At 41.1% G+C, this 22,733-nt stretch overlaps 1 protein-coding gene across 1 annotated transcript in view; it reads left to right on the plus strand.

Annotated features, from left to right (window-relative positions):
* The window catches only part of LOC119699404 (cadherin-23-like), a 36,408-nt gene extending 14,054 nt beyond the window's left edge, over window positions 1–22,354 (plus strand). The window contains exons 17-44 of the mRNA XM_038132828.1: window positions 621–746; window positions 882–1,139; window positions 1,447–1,545; window positions 1,647–1,819; window positions 2,760–2,908; window positions 3,804–4,111; window positions 4,716–4,985; window positions 6,151–6,288; window positions 7,083–7,299; window positions 7,902–8,060; window positions 8,460–8,611; window positions 9,681–9,849; window positions 10,714–10,922; window positions 12,306–12,485; window positions 13,067–13,286; window positions 13,630–13,766; window positions 14,464–14,607; window positions 15,723–15,967; window positions 16,448–16,557; window positions 17,283–17,417; window positions 17,571–17,707; window positions 17,885–18,082; window positions 18,409–18,503; window positions 19,453–19,608; window positions 20,222–20,419; window positions 20,981–21,103; window positions 21,487–21,697; window positions 22,161–22,354. Of these exons, the coding sequence (XP_037988756.1) occupies window positions 621–746; window positions 882–1,139; window positions 1,447–1,545; window positions 1,647–1,819; window positions 2,760–2,908; window positions 3,804–4,111; window positions 4,716–4,985; window positions 6,151–6,288; window positions 7,083–7,299; window positions 7,902–8,060; window positions 8,460–8,611; window positions 9,681–9,849; window positions 10,714–10,922; window positions 12,306–12,485; window positions 13,067–13,286; window positions 13,630–13,766; window positions 14,464–14,607; window positions 15,723–15,967; window positions 16,448–16,557; window positions 17,283–17,417; window positions 17,571–17,707; window positions 17,885–18,082; window positions 18,409–18,503; window positions 19,453–19,608; window positions 20,222–20,419; window positions 20,981–21,103; window positions 21,487–21,697; window positions 22,161–22,343 (4,899 nt within the window). The 3' untranslated portion in view covers window positions 22,344–22,354. The remainder of the gene's footprint in view (window positions 1–620; window positions 747–881; window positions 1,140–1,446; window positions 1,546–1,646; window positions 1,820–2,759; window positions 2,909–3,803; window positions 4,112–4,715; window positions 4,986–6,150; window positions 6,289–7,082; window positions 7,300–7,901; window positions 8,061–8,459; window positions 8,612–9,680; window positions 9,850–10,713; window positions 10,923–12,305; window positions 12,486–13,066; window positions 13,287–13,629; window positions 13,767–14,463; window positions 14,608–15,722; window positions 15,968–16,447; window positions 16,558–17,282; window positions 17,418–17,570; window positions 17,708–17,884; window positions 18,083–18,408; window positions 18,504–19,452; window positions 19,609–20,221; window positions 20,420–20,980; window positions 21,104–21,486; window positions 21,698–22,160) is intronic.
* The last annotated feature ends 379 nt before the right edge of the window (window positions 22,355–22,733 follow it).

The following is a 22,733-nucleotide window of genomic DNA, read 5'->3' on the forward strand; positions in this document are numbered from 1 at the left end:
GTTTCTGATTGAATGTTGCTTGATAAACTAAACTTGATAAACTTACCTTTAGTCTGAGCTTAGTCAGAGTGAGAGGCAATTTGTAACCCTGATAGAGTTGTTTCTTCTGTAATAGGAAATTACAAAATTCCCCTCTGCTTTATAACAAGTGGTTTCTTTCTCCTCTTGTTTTATAAAGATATTTTGCATGTAGGTGTGGTGCTGGGGAGATGCCTTGGAGGAAGAGATTTCTGATTTGTAATATTATTCATGCTCATGTCAGTTTTAGAGCAGCATAAATGCTTGGTTCATAGTCCACTGAACTCTGTTTTGCTGCCCTTTCCATCACAGGGATAAGTCTTGGAGAGCTTTAGGGAGAGAGAATGCGTAGGACCCAAACAGGGAAGCCCATGTGTGCTTCCACATAGCCCAGTTCCTGTTTGCCAAAGAAGTCTATCATTCCAATAGCTCAGGGTGCAGGATTTCATTTATTAAACCTGGCAAATCACTTGTACTTCTGTAATGAGAAGTCCTATAAAAAGGCCAGGTTTTTATTATTTATTATCTTATATTAATAAGATTATTTGTTGAACTTAAATCTTAATAATTTTAAACTTACATGAACAATGTTTTCTTTTTAGGCTGGCTTTTCTCAGGGATACTTTATTCTCAGCAGCACTTCATTTACTGTGGACATCCCTGGAACACTCTCATTAAGGAATGACACAGAACTGGACAGGGAGACAACATCCGAATTCACTTTACAAGTAAATCTGGGGGGAGCCTGCAGTTTTGGCTCATCTCTACTTCCTTCCCTTGAATGCCTTTTTATATCTTTTATAAGAGGTTAAAATGATAACACAGTCATCTAAAATGACTTTTTTTTTTTCTTGCTTTGTTAGGTATGGGCAGTTGATAATGCAACAAATGGGCTGAGTTCAAGTGCCTTGTTCCACATCACTGTTCTGGATGTCAATGATAACAACCCTGAGTTTCAGAATCAGCCATACATTTTTGAGGCTCTGGAAGGGGAATACACGTTGAATAATTCCACTAGAGTTGGACATGTGGCTGCTACTGATTTGGATGAGGGAGAGAACGCACGAATCACTTATTACTTGTCAGCTGAGGATGGGGATAATCCATACAGCGTCCAGCAGGTAAGGGTTTGGTATGCTGAAAACAAGATTTAGATCCTGCTGTTCATGAAGTGCCTTGGCATAGTGAGATACATCAGGTAAAAAAGAGTAGGCAGCACCATTCTAGTACACATCACAACCAGCACGTGCCCTGTAGGTTGGAAATCTACGTTGATATTCAAAAACCAAGACATTCCTGGTCGGGTGTTGCTTGGAATGTGAACCAGCTCAAAGGAGAATAGATTATTTCAATTCCTCATGCCTTCTAAGAATTCAGTGTACAAGAGTTCTCCAGATGATCTGTGCATTGAACCACTGCCTTCTCTAGGATGGAAGCATTTTGGTTACTGGCTCTGTAGACCGAGAAAGTAAAGACAAGTATGAGCTGCTCCTGCTGGCATCTGACAACGGAGTGCCTCTGAGGCAGGTAAGGAGTAGCAAGTGATGCTTTACCATTGCAGCCTTTTCTTTGTACACCTAAGTGCCTGTGCACTTTCTGAATCACGGTTGTCTCCTGCCACACCCCAGAACTTCACACACGTCAGCATCCGAGTGTTGGATGTGAATGACAACCCTCCTCAGTTCACAAGGACACAGTACTCAGCCAGCATCCATGTGGCAGCAGCAAAGGAGGGACAGTCTGTCCTGGCAGTGTCTGCCACCGACCCCGACCTTGGGAACAACGCTGTCATTTCATACAGGTACACTCGTGTCAGGTTAATAAGTACCTGTTGTGAGAGACACAGAAAGGTCCTTTTATTGGTCTTGAGGATGATAAGATCTCTTCGTAAATATTTTACAAGTGATAAAATCAGTTATGGTTTCTATACTTAGGAAGAAGGACAGTCATTATTGGGTGTTTTAGAGCTTATCAAATCATGATTATGTCATAAGAGGGCACAACCGAACAATAAACTGGCAACAAAAACCCACAGCCAAGATTTGGTTCAGTTTCTGAAATTTTGAATAACATATTGGAGCGTCTGGGTAGGAAGTAAATGAATCTCTGACTCTTTTTACATGTCTTCTGTTTGCTGGGAGGAGGAGATAAGAAAATAACTTCCTTAACAGAAAAAAATAGAAAAAAATCAGTGGAGAAAGATATTTGTATGAGCCCTAAATCATGGAAAATACCAGGATACCTTGACATGAAAACCATAGATTGAGAAGGACAAATGAATGAGCAGTAAACTTGTGGATGTTTAGAACTACTGCCCTGAAAGAGGTTCTTTTTAACTATGAGATAGCATTCTACCTAAACCACATCACTTGTGAGCAATCCAGTTGCCGTGAGAGGTCACAGAACACCGGGAATCAGCAGGTCTTCAGATGAATGTCACTGGGGCTTCTCCCACTGCTGAATATGCAGCTGAGTGTGCAGGATCTGCCTTCTCCTAGTGGGAGCATCAAAGCCTTGGGGTGTAATGGGAACTGAAGGCATGAATGCTGCTCATTTTCATGATGGAAGACTTACTTGGAAATAAAAGGCCAATATATTTTAGGCTAAAGACAGCAATTAAAAGCTGTTCTTTATAAATAGGCAAATATTGTGTGTTGAGTGCTCCTTGCAGAGGTAGCAGTAAGTAGATGGCATTTCCAAGGTCATTAATATGAATGCTCTCCTGATTGCTCCTTGCTCAGCCTCATGAACCATTCTGATGATTTCCATATAAATTATGGCACTGGAGAAATCTCCCTCAGCAATAACCTGGACCACATCACAGCCGACACAGTTGTTACACTGACAGTTGTTGCCACTGATCAGGGAGTTCCTCAGCTTACCTCAAGTGGTATGCCATCTTTTTTACCCTTTTGTCTTTTCCCACATAAGCATAACCCTTGCAAACATTTAAATTTGAAATTAATCCCACTGCTGTCAATCAAACTGAATCTAGCAAAAAAAAAAGTTACATTTGAACAACGGTGAATATTTGCTTTTTACCTTTTGATCTCCTCCACGCTGATCATATTAACAGAAAACTTGGTTTTAGTAACCCTGGTTAGAAATAATTTTTTAATATTCATCTATTGCAGTTGTACTTATGGTAAAAACCCAAGACTCCGCAGCTGTAGTCACTCTAAAAAGATGTATTCAAATAATACTGTTGATGTGTTTCTTTTTCTCTTTTCCTTTATCTTCCTAAAATTAGAAACATTTAAACAATCAGAAGTTGGCAAATCACCCTCAACTGAGTTTCTGTTCCTCAAAAAATATTCAATCATGTAGTATTTTTTGTAAGTTTTTCATGTGTTTTTTGGAGGTCAACTTTGATTTATCATGAGAAAACAACTGATTTCCTTCAAATAGGACAAGTGGTCACAACAGAAATTGCACTCGTGGCTTTATGTACTTCCCTCCTCTCTTGTTACGAAGCAGTTAAGGGTTGGGTTTTTAAGGAGTGTGAAACACCTGCACATCCCATTGGCTTCAGACTGGTGATCCTTGCTCTCCGGTCACGCTGAAGCAACACTTCTGTAATCAGGGAAGATTGAAAAATCAATAAGGTGTAAAAACATCTTGTGTTACATGTTAATCCTTATTACTATTGGGTTTGGGTATTTCCCTTTCCTGTGTGATAATTTCTATCAGTTTCTACTGGTTCCTCTAGAGCTTAAGGAAACAGAGCACGGATCATGATGATTTGAGCAGCGCCTTCACTATTTTAATTTGTTTTCTCTCCTCAGCCTCTGTCACTCTCTACTTGCTGGTAAATGACACCAGCTTTGGGCTGACTTTCGAGAGCTCCAGCTACGAGTTCAGCATTGAGGAAGAAAAAGCCCCAGGGAGTGCAGTGGGCTCTGTGAAGGCTCTGACTGGCAGCATAGCTGTGCAGGTTGGCTACTCCCTGAAATCCCACTGGGACAAGTTCTCCATCGGGGACCAAGGAGACATCGTGGCCCTGGTCTGGCTGGATAGGGAAGAAGGAGACTTGTACAGCATCCTTGTGGAAGCTGTGGATTCACTGGTGCCACCCAACACAGCTGTTGCTTTGGTATGGAATATGCATTTCCAAATATTTTTTATCAAGGAATATGAAGTATCTTAAAAAAATATTAACAATCAAGGAAAATACAGATAAGTGTCTTCTGTCATGCAAATGTGACACTTTGAGAGCCTTCTATTTAATTTCCCTTTTTTTTGTATCCTGAGGAGACATTACCATCTGGAGATATTGTCAACTTCACAGATTGTGTCACTCCCTGAGAGCTCCTCATGAACAACTCATAACCAGAGAAACTGATTAACACCAAAACTGGTTCTGTGCATGGTTCTGTCAAATGCATGAGGCAGATGAGCCAAAGAGCCTGAGGTTATTAGTTCTGTTCATCTCTTCCAGTTAGAGTGTGTTATCTTATGTATATGTTATCTTGCAGCTGAGAATTAAAAAAATATTTAAAATTCAGAGGATGTGAAAATGCTCAAATGCTGAGAAATGCTGAAGTTGTTATCTGTTCCCTTTGGGGTTTGTTCCTTGGTTGTTTTCTTTTCCTATAGGCTTCCATGGACTAAAATAAATCAACATTCTCCTTTGGATACAGCTTGTACAGCTCCAATTTGTGTCTTTTTCTCCTTTTGTTTCCTTTTTTTCAATATAGGTAACTGTGAGAGTTGAAGACATCAATGACAACCCTCCAGTTTTCCCAGCATGGATCCAAACTCATTTATCAGCTCCTGAGAATGCAGCTGGTCTAGACTTGGGCACATTTTCTGCTACTGATCTGGATGTAGGAGATAATGCACTTATCAGCTACTCTCTGCAAGATGATTTTGCTGGAACATTCCATATTAACAGTTCTACTGGCAAGCTGATGACCAAAAAACCCTTAGACAGAGAAGTGATAGACAGTTATGAATTGAAAATAATTGTAAGTTGACAAATTTGATGCAAGTTCACACAATTCTCAGCATTAAGAAAGAGTAAACACTGAACCATCACAAGAAAACCACTTAATCTTAGAGAATTCCATTTGAATTCATGCATGAGTTTTGACTGCTCCTTATGTTTTGTATGCAGAGCTCTGTCTTCTGCTCTGTAAATTGGTATTAGTGAATAAATGACTTATGAACCCTAAATTTTAAAGGTCACAGTCACACAACAGCTGACTGTGACATCTGCAAAGCATTCCTGGGTCCAGTTTAGACCATGCAGCTGCCTTGCCAATCCATGTTATTTGTCCCTTTTGTTCATTTTCCAAAATATATGTCCTTAAATCTTTTTAAAAAATACCTGAATTGAGATTTTTCAAGTTAAAAAAAAGAAAATAAAAGAAATAGCATAACCTCATGGATGTTGAGTGAAAGTTTATCTATTTATTCTAGCTGATTTCATGGATTTTTACTGCTACTAATCAGATCAATTACTGTGCATACAAAGACGTGTTCCAGCACCGACAAATATATTTGTTTGTTCCATCAAGTACAAATATATTAAAGGACATTTTTACAGGTCAAAGAACTTGTGGAAGATATAGAGGAGTTATATTAAAAAATGAGCAGTGTCTTCAGAAAAATTTCAAATTAATAGAAGTGGACACTTTTAAAGACTAATTGAAAACTGTGTATATGTACCTACAGATGAGAATTTTCTATGGCAGATGTTGGAGCAGTGTAAAACTGAGTGTGAATTTGCGACATACTGGATGCTCACATCTTGCTATTTTGGCACTTTAAACCCTCAAAATGCAAGGGATTTCCTCATTCTTTCAGCTACCACAGCCCAGATATCTGTACATCACAGTCTTGTGTTGATTAGTGCCACATCTGATCACATGACATGTTTGATCTGCATCCAGGCTTGAGCTTTTGATTAATTGTTAATGAGAGGCAGAGCATGTGATGGGGTGAGGATCCCAGCTGCAGGAAGATGTGGCAACTAACCAAGCACAGAGCTAGAGAAGTGTCACTGAGGGATAACTGGTCCAGCAGAAAGACTTCAGAGGCAAAAGCTCACAATTTTTGGAGCAAAGTTGAACTGGCAGAGTAAATTTGTGTCAAATTTGCTGTTTTTAATGACAAGTTGTTCCTTCACAGGCCACTGATTCTGGCAAGCCACCACGATCTGCAAGCTTAGTTCTGAGCATCGCTGTGGAAGATGTGAATGACAACCCACCAGCGCTCCCCCAAAAATCCTACTCCGTGACTGTGAGGGAGAATGAGCCTCCACGTGTGGTGTGTGGCACTAAGAATAAACAGCCTCCTCTGCACTTGTTTTCTCTCTGTGCACCTGGAAGGGGCAGTAACCTCTCATGGCTGTGCACTGGTGAACACCATTTTTAATTTGTGGGGCCTGTGGCATCACACAGCGTGTTTGGTTTGTATGACACAGGAGTACCTGTCCCACTGAGTCCTCCTAAAACTCTCACAAGGAGTGAGAGCTGCTCCCCCTTTCCCTCTTGTCCTCAGCAGTGATTCCACACTGCACAGATTTGAGTTTTCACTGGATCTGTGGGCAACGTGTTTTAAAGATGTTTAGTGCTGGAGGTGTTGTGCATTTGTCCAGCATCCCTCTGTTCTTAAGCTTTTCTGTCTTAGAATCATGGAATGGTTTGGATTGGACGGGACATTAAAGATCCTCTTGTTCCAACCCCTCAACCATGGGCAGGGACACCTTTCTCTAAGACCAGGTTGCTCAGAGCTTCATCCAGCCTGGCCTTGAACACTTCCAGGGATGGGGCATCCCAGCTTCCCTGGGCAGCCTCCCAGTGCATGCATTTCTGGCTCCATATCTGCCTTGCAGATGTACCCTAAAGGTTTGCAGGAGTCAAGGGGAGAGGTGTCACCTGACAATCTGTAACTGCTCTGCCACAAGCTGTGCCAGAATTCCAGAATGCAGCTAATCAATTAATGAGTAGTTCAGGCAGTAAACACTCCGTGGGTCAATACCAGTCTTGTGGGCATGTTTTGCCACTCTCTCTGTTCTGCTCTAAACCTTTTGTTGCTGACTTTTTTTCCTTTTATTTTAGATTTTGAGTGCAGTAGCCACAGATGCAGATATAGGGTACAATGCCGTCATTCATTACACCATAACTGGAGAAACAACTTCATTTCATGTTGGAGAACTTTCTGGAGATATTGCAACACTTCAGCCTCTGGACTATGAAAGTCAATCCCAGTACATGTTTGTTCTGAAAGCCTTCAATCCTGGAGAGCCACATCTCCAGGACACAGCAAACATTACAGGTAGCTCTACTTTACCACAGAAAATGAACTTTCATTAACAACCCTAGGAAATATTCCAGCATGTGTCATTCTGAGACACAAACCAATACTAATGCATCTGCTAAATTATCAGAAGTGATGGTGTGATCTTTTCACTGTAGCCAAATGAATTTTTTCTAAAAAAAGCTTGCCATGTCAAAAATGAGGATTGTTCATACAAACCGACATTACTTCCTTCAATATAGTCACAATTTTTTTTTGTTTTCTGAGAACCTATTGACATTTTGATTGAAAAAGTTTCCAAAAACATCATTCAGGTTTTTTTCTGCTCGTATACAGACGGGCAGTTTCTAGGGTGATAAACAGTGTTGACGGTGATTTTTAGTCTTGTTAAAATAACAATGGTTGATTGCTGGCTTTTTTTTTTCCTTAAAAAAATTAAATAAATTTGTTCTGTTGGAGGAAAAAAGACATAAAGATTTCTGTGAAGTTGGTATCCTAGCTTTTATCAGTATGACTGGATATATTCTCATTCAGAGGGGCTGTGTTGGTTTATATTAGCTGAAAAAAACAACTTGTAACCATTTGGGTAAAACTCACCAAATGTGATGATTCTTTCTCAGTTACTGTGGAAGATGTCAATGAAGAAGGACCCGTGTTTGACCAGTCCTCATATTACAAGATCCTCCTAGACAATTCTACAGCTGGCACACTGGTAGTAGACATCAATGCAAGAGATGAAGGCAAGGGTTATGATGAAGGCATTTTCTACAATATTTCAGGTATGATAGAAAACAATCATAGGGCTGTTTATTACTGGGATACTTGACACTGCTGAAGCGAGCTGCATGGCACCAGCAGAGAATGGACATAAATGAACTGGCAGGTTCTGACTGCATAGAAGGGGTAAAAAAATCCTCTGTGAAGATCAATAATTAGTGGAAGAGGTTGCCCAGAGAGGCTGTCCTTGGAGATTCTCACCTGATGGATCAGAGCTTTAAACAGCCTGTGCTGAATTCACTCCTGGCCATGTTTTGAGCCAAGAGGTTGGACTAGAGGGGGTGTCTTGCTCCAAGTGTAGGATTTCAACCTGTGTCTCCTCACTCCTGGGCATGCACGTCAGTCACTTGTCTCTGCTGCTTCCAGGGAATACCTCCAACACTTCCTTCTTCTGTTTTCAGGTGGAAACTCAGAGCGCCTCTTTAGTCTTTCCAGTACCACAGGAGAGCTCAGGTTAACAAGAGACTTATCCAAACAAACTGTTCCCCTCTACTACTCTTTGAACGTCACCGCTACGGATTCGGGTCTGCCGCCTCTTTCAGCCTCTGTAAAGGTACCAAAATTTCTGCCTTGACCTCTCTTCACTGCACAGTTAATTCCCCAGACTGCTTTATTCTAAACTGAGCATAGCCACACCAGGAAAGGGGTATTAGGCAGGCAAAACTATGCAAACCAGGAATCAGAATGTCAGAGATTTATTTCTGTTTCAGGCTACAAGATAACAGCTGCCCTAAGCAATTGCTGGCACACCACCCAAAGTGGTTGTGATCATTCCATTTCAGAAAACACAGACAGAAGCTCCAGGCTGTGAGGGAGGAGGGTTAGAGCAGTAGAGACTTCTGTGCAAGGTCAAAGAGTGGGACAGCTGGAAAGGATGAATTGGAAGTATGTGATAAACAGGAGATGGCAAATAAAGTGTTCCTGTTTATTTTCCCATAATGTAAGAAAAAATAATTTCTAGATTGAAGAGTGAGAAATGTAAATATGATTAAAAATTATTTTTACACATTGCTTATAACTTGCTGGTGATCTTTTGCCACTAAATATCACAGCAGAATTTAAAAAAGAACTAGAAATCTATATGGATAAAGATGTAGAAAATTACCTTCAAAAACCTTAAAATGTAGACTTACAAGCCATCATTCTTCAGAGGATTGGACAGCAGCTGTCTGGTAACAGAAATAAACTATTTTTGTGACACAATAGGCATTTTTTATTTACCACCTATCACCTTTTGTTCTTAATCTATAAATCAGTCACAATAGTTTTAAAATACTGTACATGCAAATTCCTGCTCTGGTTACACCCTCTCCACTGGAAGGCTGGAGATGAGTGCACCTCTCTGAGAGCTGCTTGGTTAGCCAAGTCCTTTGAAACGTGCTGTATGTGAGGAACTGGAGCTCTGCATTTAGCAAAGCACCCAGGTGAACCTAAACTGATGAGGCTTTTGGTGTTTCCCACCAATATTTGCTGCCTTCAGGGCAGTGTCAAACACAGCAGGCAGCAATCCCAGGCTTCTCCTCACTGGCCGAGGCCTGGACTAGTGCTGTCCCACACCTCAGTAGGAAGGTTTTTGCTAAAGCTGCAAACATCACCCCCATGGCCACGTCCTGTCTCTGCAGGTGTCAGTCATGATTGCTCCCATGGATGTGTCCTTCCCAGTGTTCCTGGAAGAAGCCTATCACCCTGCCCCTCTGTCAGAGAAGAGCCCCACAGACACGTTTGTTGTGGAGGTCAAGGCCTTGTACAAGCTCCCTGTGAGCTACAGCATCGCCTCTGGAGATGAGAAGGGTGAGCCCTGGATGTGGGATAACAGGAAGAGATAGTGTTGGGATGGTTTCTTCTCTCCTGGTTTTTGCTCTCACCTCAGTTCCACAGCCATTAACACTGGGTGGGAATGAAGCCAGTGCACCAGTTTGAGGTGTGGGCATGGATTGAATTTCTGTCAGAGCAGCACAAGGCACGTGATGCAGGGCTGGCTTCACCAGCTGTGTCTGCTGCAGGAAGATCAGCCTGAACCTGGTCAGGCATAAAGTTACTCTGGCTGCACAAAAAATAGCTAATACCACAAAAAATTCTACTAAAAAAACTAACTCAGCAACGTTTTCCTAACAAATGTGAGTGCCTAGAGTGAGTTTGCATGTGGTCAAGTGCATCAGTGCTTTGTCACATGTGGTTTTTTGCTAAATATAGAGCTGATTTTAATCTATCATCAAACAACCAAGTTATACCTCAGTTTTGTAAAGTGTTTTGTATGAAGTCATGACCTTGAAGGTAGTTGCAAAATTCCTCATCTTCATTAAGAACAGAACTTGTTAGGAAATATAAACAATTTCTATCTGAAAGAGGGACAAATGATCTCTGACTGTTTCAGAGGAATGTGAATAACTGACTGGAGAGTGGTGGATTGAATTTTCTCCCTTTTGGTTCCCATCTGACCTTCTGAATTGTTTCTTTTTGTTAATTACAGCCCTGGATATCTCTGGCATTCTTGTCAACCTCGTAAACATGTTGAATTCCATTTTGTTCTTTGAAGAATACTGTAACATACAATAGTCATATAAATAATGTGTAATTTTCACTGGAGGATTCATATCTTCAGTTTCAACTAATGAAATCATAACCAGGATAATTTCTGGTTGATTTTTTTAACAGGATATTTCATTATCCACCCATCCAATGGTGTTGTAAGAACAAGTAAGAATCTAAAACTGGAAGATTTTCCAGTAAATTTCAAGGTACGAGCAACAGACTCCTCTAATGCTGCCATATTTAATGAAGTGGAAGTGAAGGTGGAAGTCATCGATGAAAATGATTTCCCACCAGTTTTCCCATCTTCTCTACTAGAAGAGAGATTGCCAGAGGTAAGAAAATGTCATCCAAACTGAATCACAAAAATAAGCCTTCAAAACAATAATAATAAAAAGAATCTTTTGTTGAGTATACAAGTAAACCTTCTGGAACTGGGCAGACTTGCTGTTCTGTCCTACCACATGGTGTTGTGAGGTTTATTTCAATCCCAATGCACAAGAATGATCTAGAAGTGTGGACTTATTGAAGGAAAAGTGAGTATTTTCTAATAGGGGGCTCCATGAAGGAAGAACTACCACTCCATTTTGAATATTTCACATAGAGAATATTCAGGTGCATTCAAAATCTACTGGATGTGCTGGGCACCCCATAGGGTCTCACTCAGCCTCTTGTGAGGGAGCTTCACACAGGGAAGTACCAGGGCACAGTCTCTAATTTAACAATATTTCTGCTCTTGCTCACATACAATCTGTTGTGATTTTGCTGGCACAAGTGATCAGCAGCAGAGACCAAGCCAGATTTCAGTCAGATTTTCAGACATTGTGGTTCTTTACAGAAGAAGCCACAGCGTTTAAATATGTAAAAGCATCTTAGCATCTTGCTCAACATTTCACTCTTCAATTTTTAAGCAACACTTTTCACACTTTAATCTGCTGGTTCCTTTTTTGTTTTTTTTTAAAAGAAGCACACTGATCATGTTAATATTTTATGGAGCACATACCTTACCTTTGAGATCCATAGCTGATGCACACATATTGTCTTTAGCAGCCACAACTGATTAAAAGTCTAGTCCATTTCTACCACTGAATTAAATATAGATTCACACATCATTTTAATGTTCCCAGTGAGTTGAATGGAGAAGAACTAGAATCACACCTTCCAACCTTAAAAAATTGATTTCCATGTGAAATATTTACACAGTGGGAATTGCTGGATGCCCTGTTGGATCAAATAACTTCAGATCAGGTCTCAAATGGCCCTGGCAGTGAAACACTGTTACCTTCTGTTCAATCTTGGTGCAAATAACATTGTTAAAAAGGAAGAATTAGATGATTTATTTTGATAATTATTAGCCAAATAATGTTCAGAAAGAAATGTGATTTTGGAGTTGAGAACACCCATTGAGTTTCACAGGAGAAGAGGCTGTTACACAGAAATAACAGTGAGTCAGATGTTGAGGTTAACATTTGGGCTGTTTGAAATAATATTTCTTCCTGAAAATTGCAGCTATAGGTGGAGACATGGGGGGAGGAATACAGTTATTTTCTGTAAATTAGAGAAAGCAAGAGACTCTCTTACTGTGCTGAACAAGCTGTATAATTTTGATTTTAAAATGCCTGTACCTACTGAAAGGGGATGCAGTACCTGTTACTTTCACATAATTCAAGCAATTGCAGCAAAGCAGTCTCTGAGAGCCTCAATCTTTCTTCCTCCAGCATTCCCCTGCTACTCAGATTGTGCAGCTGACAGCTCAGGACAATGACACAGGCAGAAATGGTTTCCTGACATATGGCATTCTCAATGGACAAGGACTGAAATTCAGGATAAATGAAACCACTGGAATCCTTTATTCCACTGCCCCCTTTGATTATGAAGAGGAACCCACAGAGTATCAGGTTTGCTTTAGATATTTTAAATCTTCTTTATTTTTCTCTTGGAAAACAGGTGGCACTTGTGCTTTTGTTTAGCTTGATAATGCTTGAACATTTTCTGCACTGGTTTAGAATAGGAGCATCTCAAGGTATGAGGCATTATTAAAACAAGCCACTGCCTTTTGACTAGAATGAAACTCAAGCACAGCTCATTGTTCACCTGTCCTGAAAACACGGGTTCATGAATAACTAATTTCACAATGACAGCTCATGTATTCAGCACTGCCTGTTGCCTGAGCCTGTGCTGAGATCTTGCAGATATGATTCTCAGTTAATCTCCTTTTTGTTGTTGCCATTGCTGGATATTTTTTATGGTCTTATTTTGCTTCAGTCAAAGATATTGTGAATTTGTTGGTTTTACATAGAAAGACTTTTTTCTTCACCCAAATACTCCTTAAGTTTTTCAATAATCATTTTGAGGTGAATTCAGAACAGGACTTTACATAAGAATAGTTCAAAGTTTAAAATTCACCAAGATTTTTTTAATCCTTATGCAAGAACCTCTTTGTATGACTTCTCACTACCACTAACTGTGCAACTTACAGGTTGTGGTGTATGCTGAAGATGATGGAATCCCTGAGAAGAAGAGGGGTTACTGCACAGTTGTGATAAAGATCACTGACATTAATGACTGGCCACCTGTGTTTGATCCAGTGCCTGACTTCAGTGTCCATGAAAACGTGCCTGTGGGATTCATAGTTGGAAAAATCACAGCATCAGACAGAGACACAGGAGACAATGCCTTTGTTCTGTATAACCTCACAGGTAACAAGCAATTCTGCCACTGCACTGGCCCTTTGTCTATACAGTAATGAACATAATTAGTATTATACCCATGTTATTTCCTAGCCTCTTCCACCAAAGCCAAGACCGTTCACTTTCTCCTGGTTTGGAATGTTACTAATTCATACAATTTTCAAACCTTGGCACATGTTTCAAATACCCATCCACTCAAAATATTTCTGCTTCTTCTTCTACACTATCCATACGCTACATAAAAATTGTTTTGATGAGTTCAGGGCACAAGTAAACATATAATTTAAGAGTGTAGTTAATTATGTGCTGCTAAGATGTATTAATTGATGATGCTTGTTTAAATCTGTCTCAGGTGAGGGAGAAAATATATTTGAAATAGATGAAATACAGGGCATCATTAAGATAAGGAACTCTCCAGACTATGAAACCATGAATAAATACAACCTTACAGTGACTGCAGTCAACAATAAATCTGCCCCTTTCTATCAGGTAAGAAGCCATTACTGTAATGAACAGCAACACTTCAGAGTGGATTTTGAACTGCAGGGAGGGAGGTCTATCCCAGCCATTTATTGTGTAGAATAAATGAGTCACCTCATCATGTTTAGAGTCAGACTTCTACAGCCTTTAACCACATTGAGTAGTAGTATACTTTACTTATGTGAAATACTTCAAAATTCTGCATGGTAGGCTTTGACCCTGAATTGTTTGCTGACTGACCTGTGCTGGGGAACTGGAGTTTGTCTCTAACAGTCTCCTGCTGTGAGAACTGTAAGTGATGTGATAATTTTTCATGGGAGAAGAAGTATTTTCAGCAGATTGTTCTAGTTCTGCTGTATTTCTTTTATTTGAAAAGCCATTAGACGCTTCTTTAACAGAATCAGAACATGTGTGCTTTCCTTAACTGCATGGAGGACACGTTGGTCTCCTGAACATCTCCTGTCCTTACTCATTCAGACACCTTTCAAGAAGAATCCAACTGCAACATTGAATTCCTGCCTCTCTTGTCAAACTCCTGTAGTGATCTCTGATGCTGAGTTCACAAAACTAAACCCAGACAATATTTTACTGCAGCCTTTTCAAAGCCTGATTTATCATTTCTGTTGCGTGTGCACGTTAAGAAAAAACAATGCTAAATGAGAGTTTCTAAATACTCCGAGATGCATGGCACCATTTTGTTTTCTAGGCAGCCAGCCATGTCAGTGTTGCAGTGATTGATGTGAATGATAATGCCCCAGTGTTTGCCCAGAGCTCCTACTCTGCTTCCATAAACATGGTGAATCCCGTGGGTGCTGCTGTCCTCACTGTGAGCGCCACCGACCGCGACCAGGTGAGTGAATCCTCCTGAGCCCCTGAGCCTGCTCTGGGCTGCAGCACAAGCACATCCTGCTCCTTTCTCCAGGCATGCAGCACCAAACTTGGCAGAAAATGAATCCTGCTTAACTACCAGCTCTGAGAACTGGAAAGCAGGAGTTTTGCTGGCTCTGCCTTGACAGTGATGTACTCCCTGGCTCTGGGCATGTTTCCTCAGCTGTATTTCCTTTAATTTTACTCTTTCCTGCACAGAGCTGCATGACCCAGTGCTTCAGAAGTATACAAGGGCTGAAGCAATTTAGTTTCTCTGAAGTTATTTGAACTTTTGAGGTAGAAGAGTCTGTAAAAACTAAGCATCGTATAGCTGCTTTGAGCAAGGAAATGTCCGCTCGCCAAACTCCTCTGAAGCATGGCACCCCAGCTGATTCTTCCTGCCCCCATTTTTAAATGTAATTTTGTTTGATATATCTCTACTACACCCATCAAATAGGATCCAGGCACTGGCAGGGATATCCAGTAGTCAGCCACATCACCATGACAACATCACTAGTAATTATATCATTTACAAGATGAAACATCTCCAAGTGACAACAAAATAGGTGTAGCAGGTGCCTTCCTATTTCTTCACGCATAATTTTGGTTGGAATAGCTGCAGCTGTGGTACATTGCTGCAATCATCTAACAGCCCTTTTTAAATCAGTCTTTTCAATGATTCTGTGTGAAAAGTGCAATTGCCTTTGAAAATTGCTGAACTGTGGGAGATCTGCACTGAGACCCCAGTGAAACTCCTCCTTCAGCTGTGCAGAGTGGCACTTGTCCTCCCTGTGCCACTCTCTGTACTCTGACTGTCCCCCTCCACACATCTAACTTATTTTCATTAGAGACTTGTTGCCATGTTTTTACTGTGTAAACGGCCAATGTATTGTGTATTTTCTTCTGCTTTGTGTTTTAGGGGTTTTTTTTATTATTTGTACGTGTCTTACCATAGCTTTCATTCTTAAAAAACCCCACTGTTTTCAAAATAATTTCACTAGGGACATTTAGATGTTTTTTGGCTCTCTTGTTTCAGTGTTTATCCTACCCTTCCAAAAACACTCCCAGTTCCATGAAATTGTGTTCCTTTCATGGCAGGGGCAAAATGGCCTCATTGAGTATTACATCCTCCCGGATGCCACCGTGAGCCCGTTCTTCCTGATAGAGGATTTGAGTGAGGGCAAGATAATTACAACTGGAAACCTGTCTAGGTCTGGAGAGATGCATTTAACAGTGATGGCAAAGGACAAAGGCTCTCCTCCTTTAAATGGCACTGCCGTGGTTACTCTGAGTGTGTTTGACAACCGTCCATTCGTTCCTCGCTTCAACAGAAGTGAGATCAGGTGAGGCTTTCATATTCACTTAAATAACTGGGATGTCTTCACCAGGTGATGCAAAACATAGCAAAGTTGAAGGCACTTTCATATTTTTCCATGCAGAAGAAAGGACATCAGTTTTGGGGTTTTTTTTAAGCAAAACATAGGAAATTCTGCTACGCTTGGGGATCTGTGAATGTGAGCTTGAGGCATTGCCTTTTATTTTTCTACTTTGCAGCTTTTTATAAACCAGACTTTGTCCCTTTTCTCTTGAACACTATAAAACATTTTTCCTTAGGTTTTACTCAAGGATGACCCAAAATCTGGCTGGAAAACCAGGGTTTGCAGTGCAGTCTGAAAGCTGGGCAGATCTGGCAAACAACTGGGGGGAGGGGGCAAGATTTTCCACAGAGAACTCTCTTTTAAAGAGTTCCATTTCAAAGCCTGCCTGGGCAACCACTGTTGGCAGATTTCACGTTATGGTTTATCATTTCTTTCCTCCATCAGCGTTTCTGTTTCGGAAAACACTGGAGTGGATTATTTAATTTATGATTTTGCTGCGGTTGAAACTTCGGGAAAACTGATTGATTACACTGTTGTATCTGGCAATGAAAGAGGTGAGTACCAGCCCCCTTTTGAGTTAAAATAGCCAGGAGAACATCATAACCTGTCTTTTGCATGGCAGGTGCTGCTGGGCATTAGTGAGGAGATGGAGAGCATGGATAAATTTTTTTTAAAAAAAAACAGGAGTACACAGAGAATTTCAGGGCTTTCCAGCATTGACTTTGCTGATTTTGGCTTTAGGAAGGGTGGTAACTTGATAAGAAATGGCTTATTTTAATCTTAAACTATAAGATAAGGATAATTTAGAGACTGGGGAAGCCAAAATAGAAAGTGTTGTTAACAAGCAGCTTCCTCTCTGCCAATCATTTTTAGTCCATCATTTCCTTGCATTTATGTTAAGGCATCTGCCCTCGTGCAGCTGTGCCCAGGTTCCATTTGGCCCACAACAAAGGAAGTACTTAGAAGCTGAGAGAAAACTTAGGAAATGCCTAAAAAATGGAGCTGTGCAAGAAGGAGCTGCAATTCTCCTTATTTATGAAACATGTGAAATCCTTTTTCACATTTACTGTTCCTTTGCACGTTTAAGAGCTGTTTGGTGTGGGGTAAGAACCCAGCTGTGGTGATGCCTTTGCTGCCTGGCCAGTGGAAGTGTTGAATTTCACATTGTTCAGAGCAGAGGAGCCATGGAAACATCCCAAGGGCAGCTAAGACACAGAGCTGGGAGGGGTACAAGTGAAACGGCAGCTGCAACAGCAGAAGTGTGTGTTTGTCCTTTCAGGTCACTTTAGACTGGATCCTGAAAGTGGTGAGCTGAGAACAGCAGTTAATTTGGACTATGAGGAAGTTTCTCAGTATGTGATTTTAATTCAAGCAAACAAAAGAGTCTCCCCTGCTGCAGAAATCCAGCGTTCAGGTAACTTCTCACTTTGAACGACATCCCAGGGGAGCAGTGGACACGTTTTGTATTTGCAATCCATACAGGAGCTGTGATTCTCTTTAACTTGTAAAGTTGGGTGTGACAGGTGAGAAGCTGCTGGCCCAGGCTGTTCACTGGTGTTTTTCCCAGGCCTGTTTGCTGACAACGCAGCCATGCTGACGATCTCCGTGCAGGACGTGAACGAGGAGCCCGTGTTCTCCAACCATTCCTACTCTGCCCGCATTCCCAGCTCTGTGCCCTACAAATACCCTGTGATCACAGTCCAGGTAGAGTATTTCCTGTGCTCTTCACAAGGACAGAAATCCTGGGAAAGAGCCGAGTTTCTTCCACTGCATTAGAGGAGCCTTCAATCTGCTCCTGAGAGCTGAGTTTACTGCTTGAAGGACAACGTGCAGCCCAAAAGCCACAGGCCGTGTGTCACAAATCACCTTTTTATAACCCAGGCCACAGATCCAGACTCAGGAGACAATGGACGCCTGCAGTACAGCCTAGTGAGAGGTCCAACCAACGAATTTGACATCAATGAAAACACAGGGCAGATTTTTACAGTTTCTGTAGCAGGAAAAGCTGGAACGTTTTATCTGGAAGTCCAAGCTGCAGACCAAGGCACAAGAAGACTCACAGCCCAGACAACAGTCAGTGTAAGGAAGATTTTTATGTATAATCCTGATTTACTTCCATGTCAAAATTTTAAACAAGAAGGGCTAATTTTGGTAATGGCAAAACTACAAAATTACTTAACTCTGTCAATAGGGCTGACAGATACATTAATATTTACATACTAGAATTAAGAGGTTGCCATTTTCATTGACACATAAAAATGTGTTGGCACAAAAACTGATTTTTTGGAGGACAATTTTTTTTTGTATCAGAGGGTTTTTGTTATTGTTGTTCGTTTGAGGGTTTTTTGATCAATCTACAAGAGGTACAAATGCTCTAGAAAATCTTATCTGTGATTCTTTATTAGGTAACTGTTGATCCCAGTTCCAGTAGCAACATTGTGATGCTGGTGCTTGATCAGAAGATCAGTGTTGTGGAAAGAAAGAGCGTTGAAATACAAAGGTATTTCTGAAACTGTGAAGCTTATTCTGCTATAAAATCTAATGATAAATGCAGAGTCCCTTTGGGATAGGGGACAGCCTACAGCCAGTGCTCAGGAAAAGCTAGGACTTCAATCTGACATAGCTCAGAATAATTTGGGTGAATTTACAGGAATCCACCAATTTTTGCCTTGTAAGTTTTTAGCCTGAAGCTGACACATCTCAAAGAGGTCACTGACTAGACAATTTCATGTGGTCTCTTCCCACCTCAGTGGTTGTGTCATTTTTAACAGCCTAGGATAAAGGTTTTCATGGATAGCAGGATAAAAACGTGGAGACATAGGGCACACACCATAAACCAAACCCACCATGAAATTAAAACCACAATTGGGCCTTTTGGGCATGTGAACAAAAATGGGAGCTCTTTTGTTTGGCTACACATAAACATGTATTTACATTGGAAAGACTGAGTCCTGTGCTTATGAAGGGAAATCACTCTGAAGCTGGGAAAAAGGATGTTGTGATGTTGGTGCTATCATGGACCAGTTTTTGTTGGTAACAATGAAATGGAAAACTTTCTTGGGAGCAGCTGGTGCTGTTATCAGAATGATGGATTAACTGGGCCACTGGTCCCATCCAGCAGGAAATCTCTGGAAGAAGAGGAGAAAACAATGAGGATTATGAGACTAAATTTCCCTCCTCCCCACCTTTACTGTTTATAGTAACCTATAGGTATTTTTTTTCCTCTGCTTCTCAATCACTCACCAATTTTTGACAAATAGCCTAATTCCTTGGCTGACAATAGTCCTGCCTTTTCACGTGCTCTGATCAAAATACCTGCCAAGGTACTTTTATTAGTATCAATTAATATCTGTCAAAGGTTGTATTAAATACTACTTCATTTAATTTCCAGAGTAAAATAAACTGTCATTGCCCAGTTAATTAAAAATGTTTTCTTCATGTGATGCCAGGGTCCTGGAGGAGAAACTTGGATGGAATGTATACGTGCTTAATATGTATTCCAAGGAGTCTGACGGAAATGCAAGGAGCAGCACTGACGAAACCCAAGTAAACATCATTGCTTTTGATAAGGCCCACCAGGAAGTACCTGCAGAAGATGTAAAAAGGTCTGTATGGCATGGTCTGACTTGTGGGGGTCAGGGCTCGTGCAGATAGGATTTCTTAGAACTCAGAAAGCTGATTCACTATTTACTGAAAGCTAATTTTCAGAGTTCACCAAAACCATGAGTAAGGCTGTTTCGTTGTGCAAATTAGATTTAAAAGTCATTTTGAGAGAAAAAAAGCTGACTGAGAAAGAATAAAATTAAAATACATATTGGCCTGATACATCCTTTTATGTAGATATATACACCAGATATATATAGATATATATATATAGACCAGATAGATAGATGGATAGACCTGAGATATATATATATATATATATCAGAGTGGCATAATGTTGATTAAAACCCCACACTTCAGGTGTATTTTACACTTCTTTGGGAACCTGTCAGTGATGTGGATCTAGTTCAAGTGGCCAAGCTCTGCAGCATTTTAGGTCACAAGCACCAGGGCTGGTTGCTGGAAAACAGAACTTTTCCTGAAGGAAAGACACGACAAGCCCGAATCCTTGGGGAAAGTCTTGGCAGAGCAGGGAGGGATATTCTGTATTTTCTTAACTCCTGCAGCCAAAACGCAGGTGAGGTGCACATGCACATTGTCCCCTTCTCTCCCCAGCAAGCTGAGGGAGCAGAGGGGTGCCATTGAGCTGGGGCTGGAGGAGGTGTTCTCAGCACCTGTCAGCGCTGCCGTGGCGGAGATTCCAGAGGCCCCGGCATCCCCCGAGCTCACGGCTGCCATCGTGCTGGGGGTGCTGCTGGCCGGCACCTTCATTGCCTTCCTGGCCTATGTCCTGCTGGATCTGAAAAGGAAAAGGTACTCGGGGTTTGCCTTAACAATGCCATTCACCTTGACTGATGGGTTTAATGAAGTGTCAACACCAAAGGCGTTTGTCTGATAAATTACCGGCTTTTGCGGGGAGCGCTGCCTGAGATTTGTTACGTGGGATGCACCACACACAACTGGAAGTTGTTTCTTCTTGTGTTTGTCACACAGCAAAAGCAGAAACAAATAGTTCTCAACCAGAGAAATGTGGGCAGCAGACATTTTTCACTGTGAAGGGGGGGCACGAGTCTTTTCCAACACCATAAATGGCAAAATCAAGGGACAAAATCAATTTTGCTTGCCTAACTTCAGTGGCAGCAGGGCCACATGGTAGAGGAAAACAATTTCCAGAAGGGAAGCAAACATTTACCCTGCTACCATTATGGAAAAATAGGAAATACTCCAAACTAATCCCCAGAACAACACTGAAAATTAACGTTGTGTATTAAACTGATAACACAAGTAATTCATCTTCTGTTTCTAAAACAACTGTAAAGCCAGTCTTCAAAAAGAATTTTTTTTATTATTATTATTTTAATGTATTATTTTCAGAAAGTATGGGAAACAGGATTTGGTTAAGAAAGTTGATGTTACGGAGGGCATTGATAACCCGTGGGCAGACGACAAAAATGGAAGTCTGAAAAGCTTAGAGAAACCAGAGCACATGAATAATGGGTAAGTAGACTGCTGCAATCACAAATTTGTAAAAAGCTGCATACGAAAACCGTGGTTTTAGTTTATTTTGGTACCATAGGATTTTCCTTGGATTTCCCACTAGGCTTTAGGTCCATTTTTAAGGACCCTTAAAATGACAAGTTAAAAATCTCTACAATTGAAGGAAGTTTATACCTTTTAATCTTGTATCAAAGGCAAATTCCTACTTACTCTTTAGCAAATTGTTAATCCTACTGCAGAAAAGACCCTTCAGGATACAAGAAGCTACTTAATTCCCCTGGGTACAATCCCACCATTTTTGAGATCAGAGTACACGCTGCTCTTGGTTGTAGAGAGGCTGAGATTTTTGTCTGTGGTGCTATGAATTCTCTGACCTCTCTTAGGAGAACTGAGATGATGTCATTTGACAAGCTGGAAAGCACCAGAGGAGATGATGCTGAAAAAGACAAAATTCAGGCCCCTGAAAAAGACAATTACCTGGAGACAGTGCTGCTGGATTACAAGGGTGAAAGTGAGGAAAATGGAGCACCTGAAAAAGCTGCTGGAAGTAGAAATGTGGAGGTCCAGCCCACAGCGAGACTCACAACAGAACAGGTAATGAGCTTTCTGATTGCAAAGCATGGAGTGAAAGGTATTTTATTGTTATTCACCAAATCACTGAAGGAATTATCAAAAAATCTAATCTGATGGAACTAAAAAATAAAATATTGTGAGGTAATCCCTGGAAGTGTCCAAAGCCAGGCTGGACAGGGCTTGGAGCAACCTGGTGTAGTGCAAGGTGTTCCTGCCCCTGGAAGGGGGTTGCGGCTGGACAATGTCTAAAGGTCCCTTCCACCCCAAACCATTCTGTGATTCTATAAAAAAAGTTTAAGAGGAGTGGCTGTTTGTCCATGCCTAGAAGAAGGAGCAGGACTTTCATCCAGAAGCAATGACTCTTCTGTCTTTATGGAAAGTGGACAGTAAAGGGCTCACCATTTAATGATTTCCACCGTTTACAATTTCTCCACACTCGACCATTTGTAGCTTTCTGCCTCACCTGCGTTACGCTTTTTTGCAGGACTCCTTTCCAACAGACACAAACCAGAAGCCAGCTCTTTCCTTAACACCTCATCCCACATTGCCCGCCCCTGAGAAAGAACTGAAAGGAGTAAAATTTTCAGAGGTGGCCGTGATTTTGGACCTAGAGCCCGGCGATGATGAGTCTGAAAACGATGACCTTGGTGATGATGTATCTCTCTGATAAGAACACTCGATGAAGACCATTTTTAGAAAAACCACAATGAGACTCATTGGAACAGCTCAGAATTAAATGAGTAATAATATGGGAATGTTATCCAGATTTTAATTTTGTTGCTGTTTTAAGGATGGATAAGGAAGACAACAAGCAATATGCGGGAAGGGCTGCAGTGCTGTGCTGCAGGGTTGCTTCCCCAGCAGCAGCGCTGTCTCGCTGTGTATTAAATTTCTTCTGGCACGTGTCAAACGGGCAAGACAATAAACCCGATTCCAGAGGCGCTGCCTTGTCATTGCTTCAGATCGAGTAATTCTGGCACATCAATTCTGTTCTCTTGCGCAGAAGCGTCCGCCGCAGCGTCTGAAAACGAGAGTCTGCTTTTTAATTTTCCTGTTT

This window comes from Motacilla alba, chromosome 3, assembly GCF_015832195.1.
Source record: "Motacilla alba alba isolate MOTALB_02 chromosome 3, Motacilla_alba_V1.0_pri, whole genome shotgun sequence".
In the NCBI taxonomy this organism is placed as follows: Eukaryota; Metazoa; Chordata; class Aves; order Passeriformes; family Motacillidae; genus Motacilla; species Motacilla alba.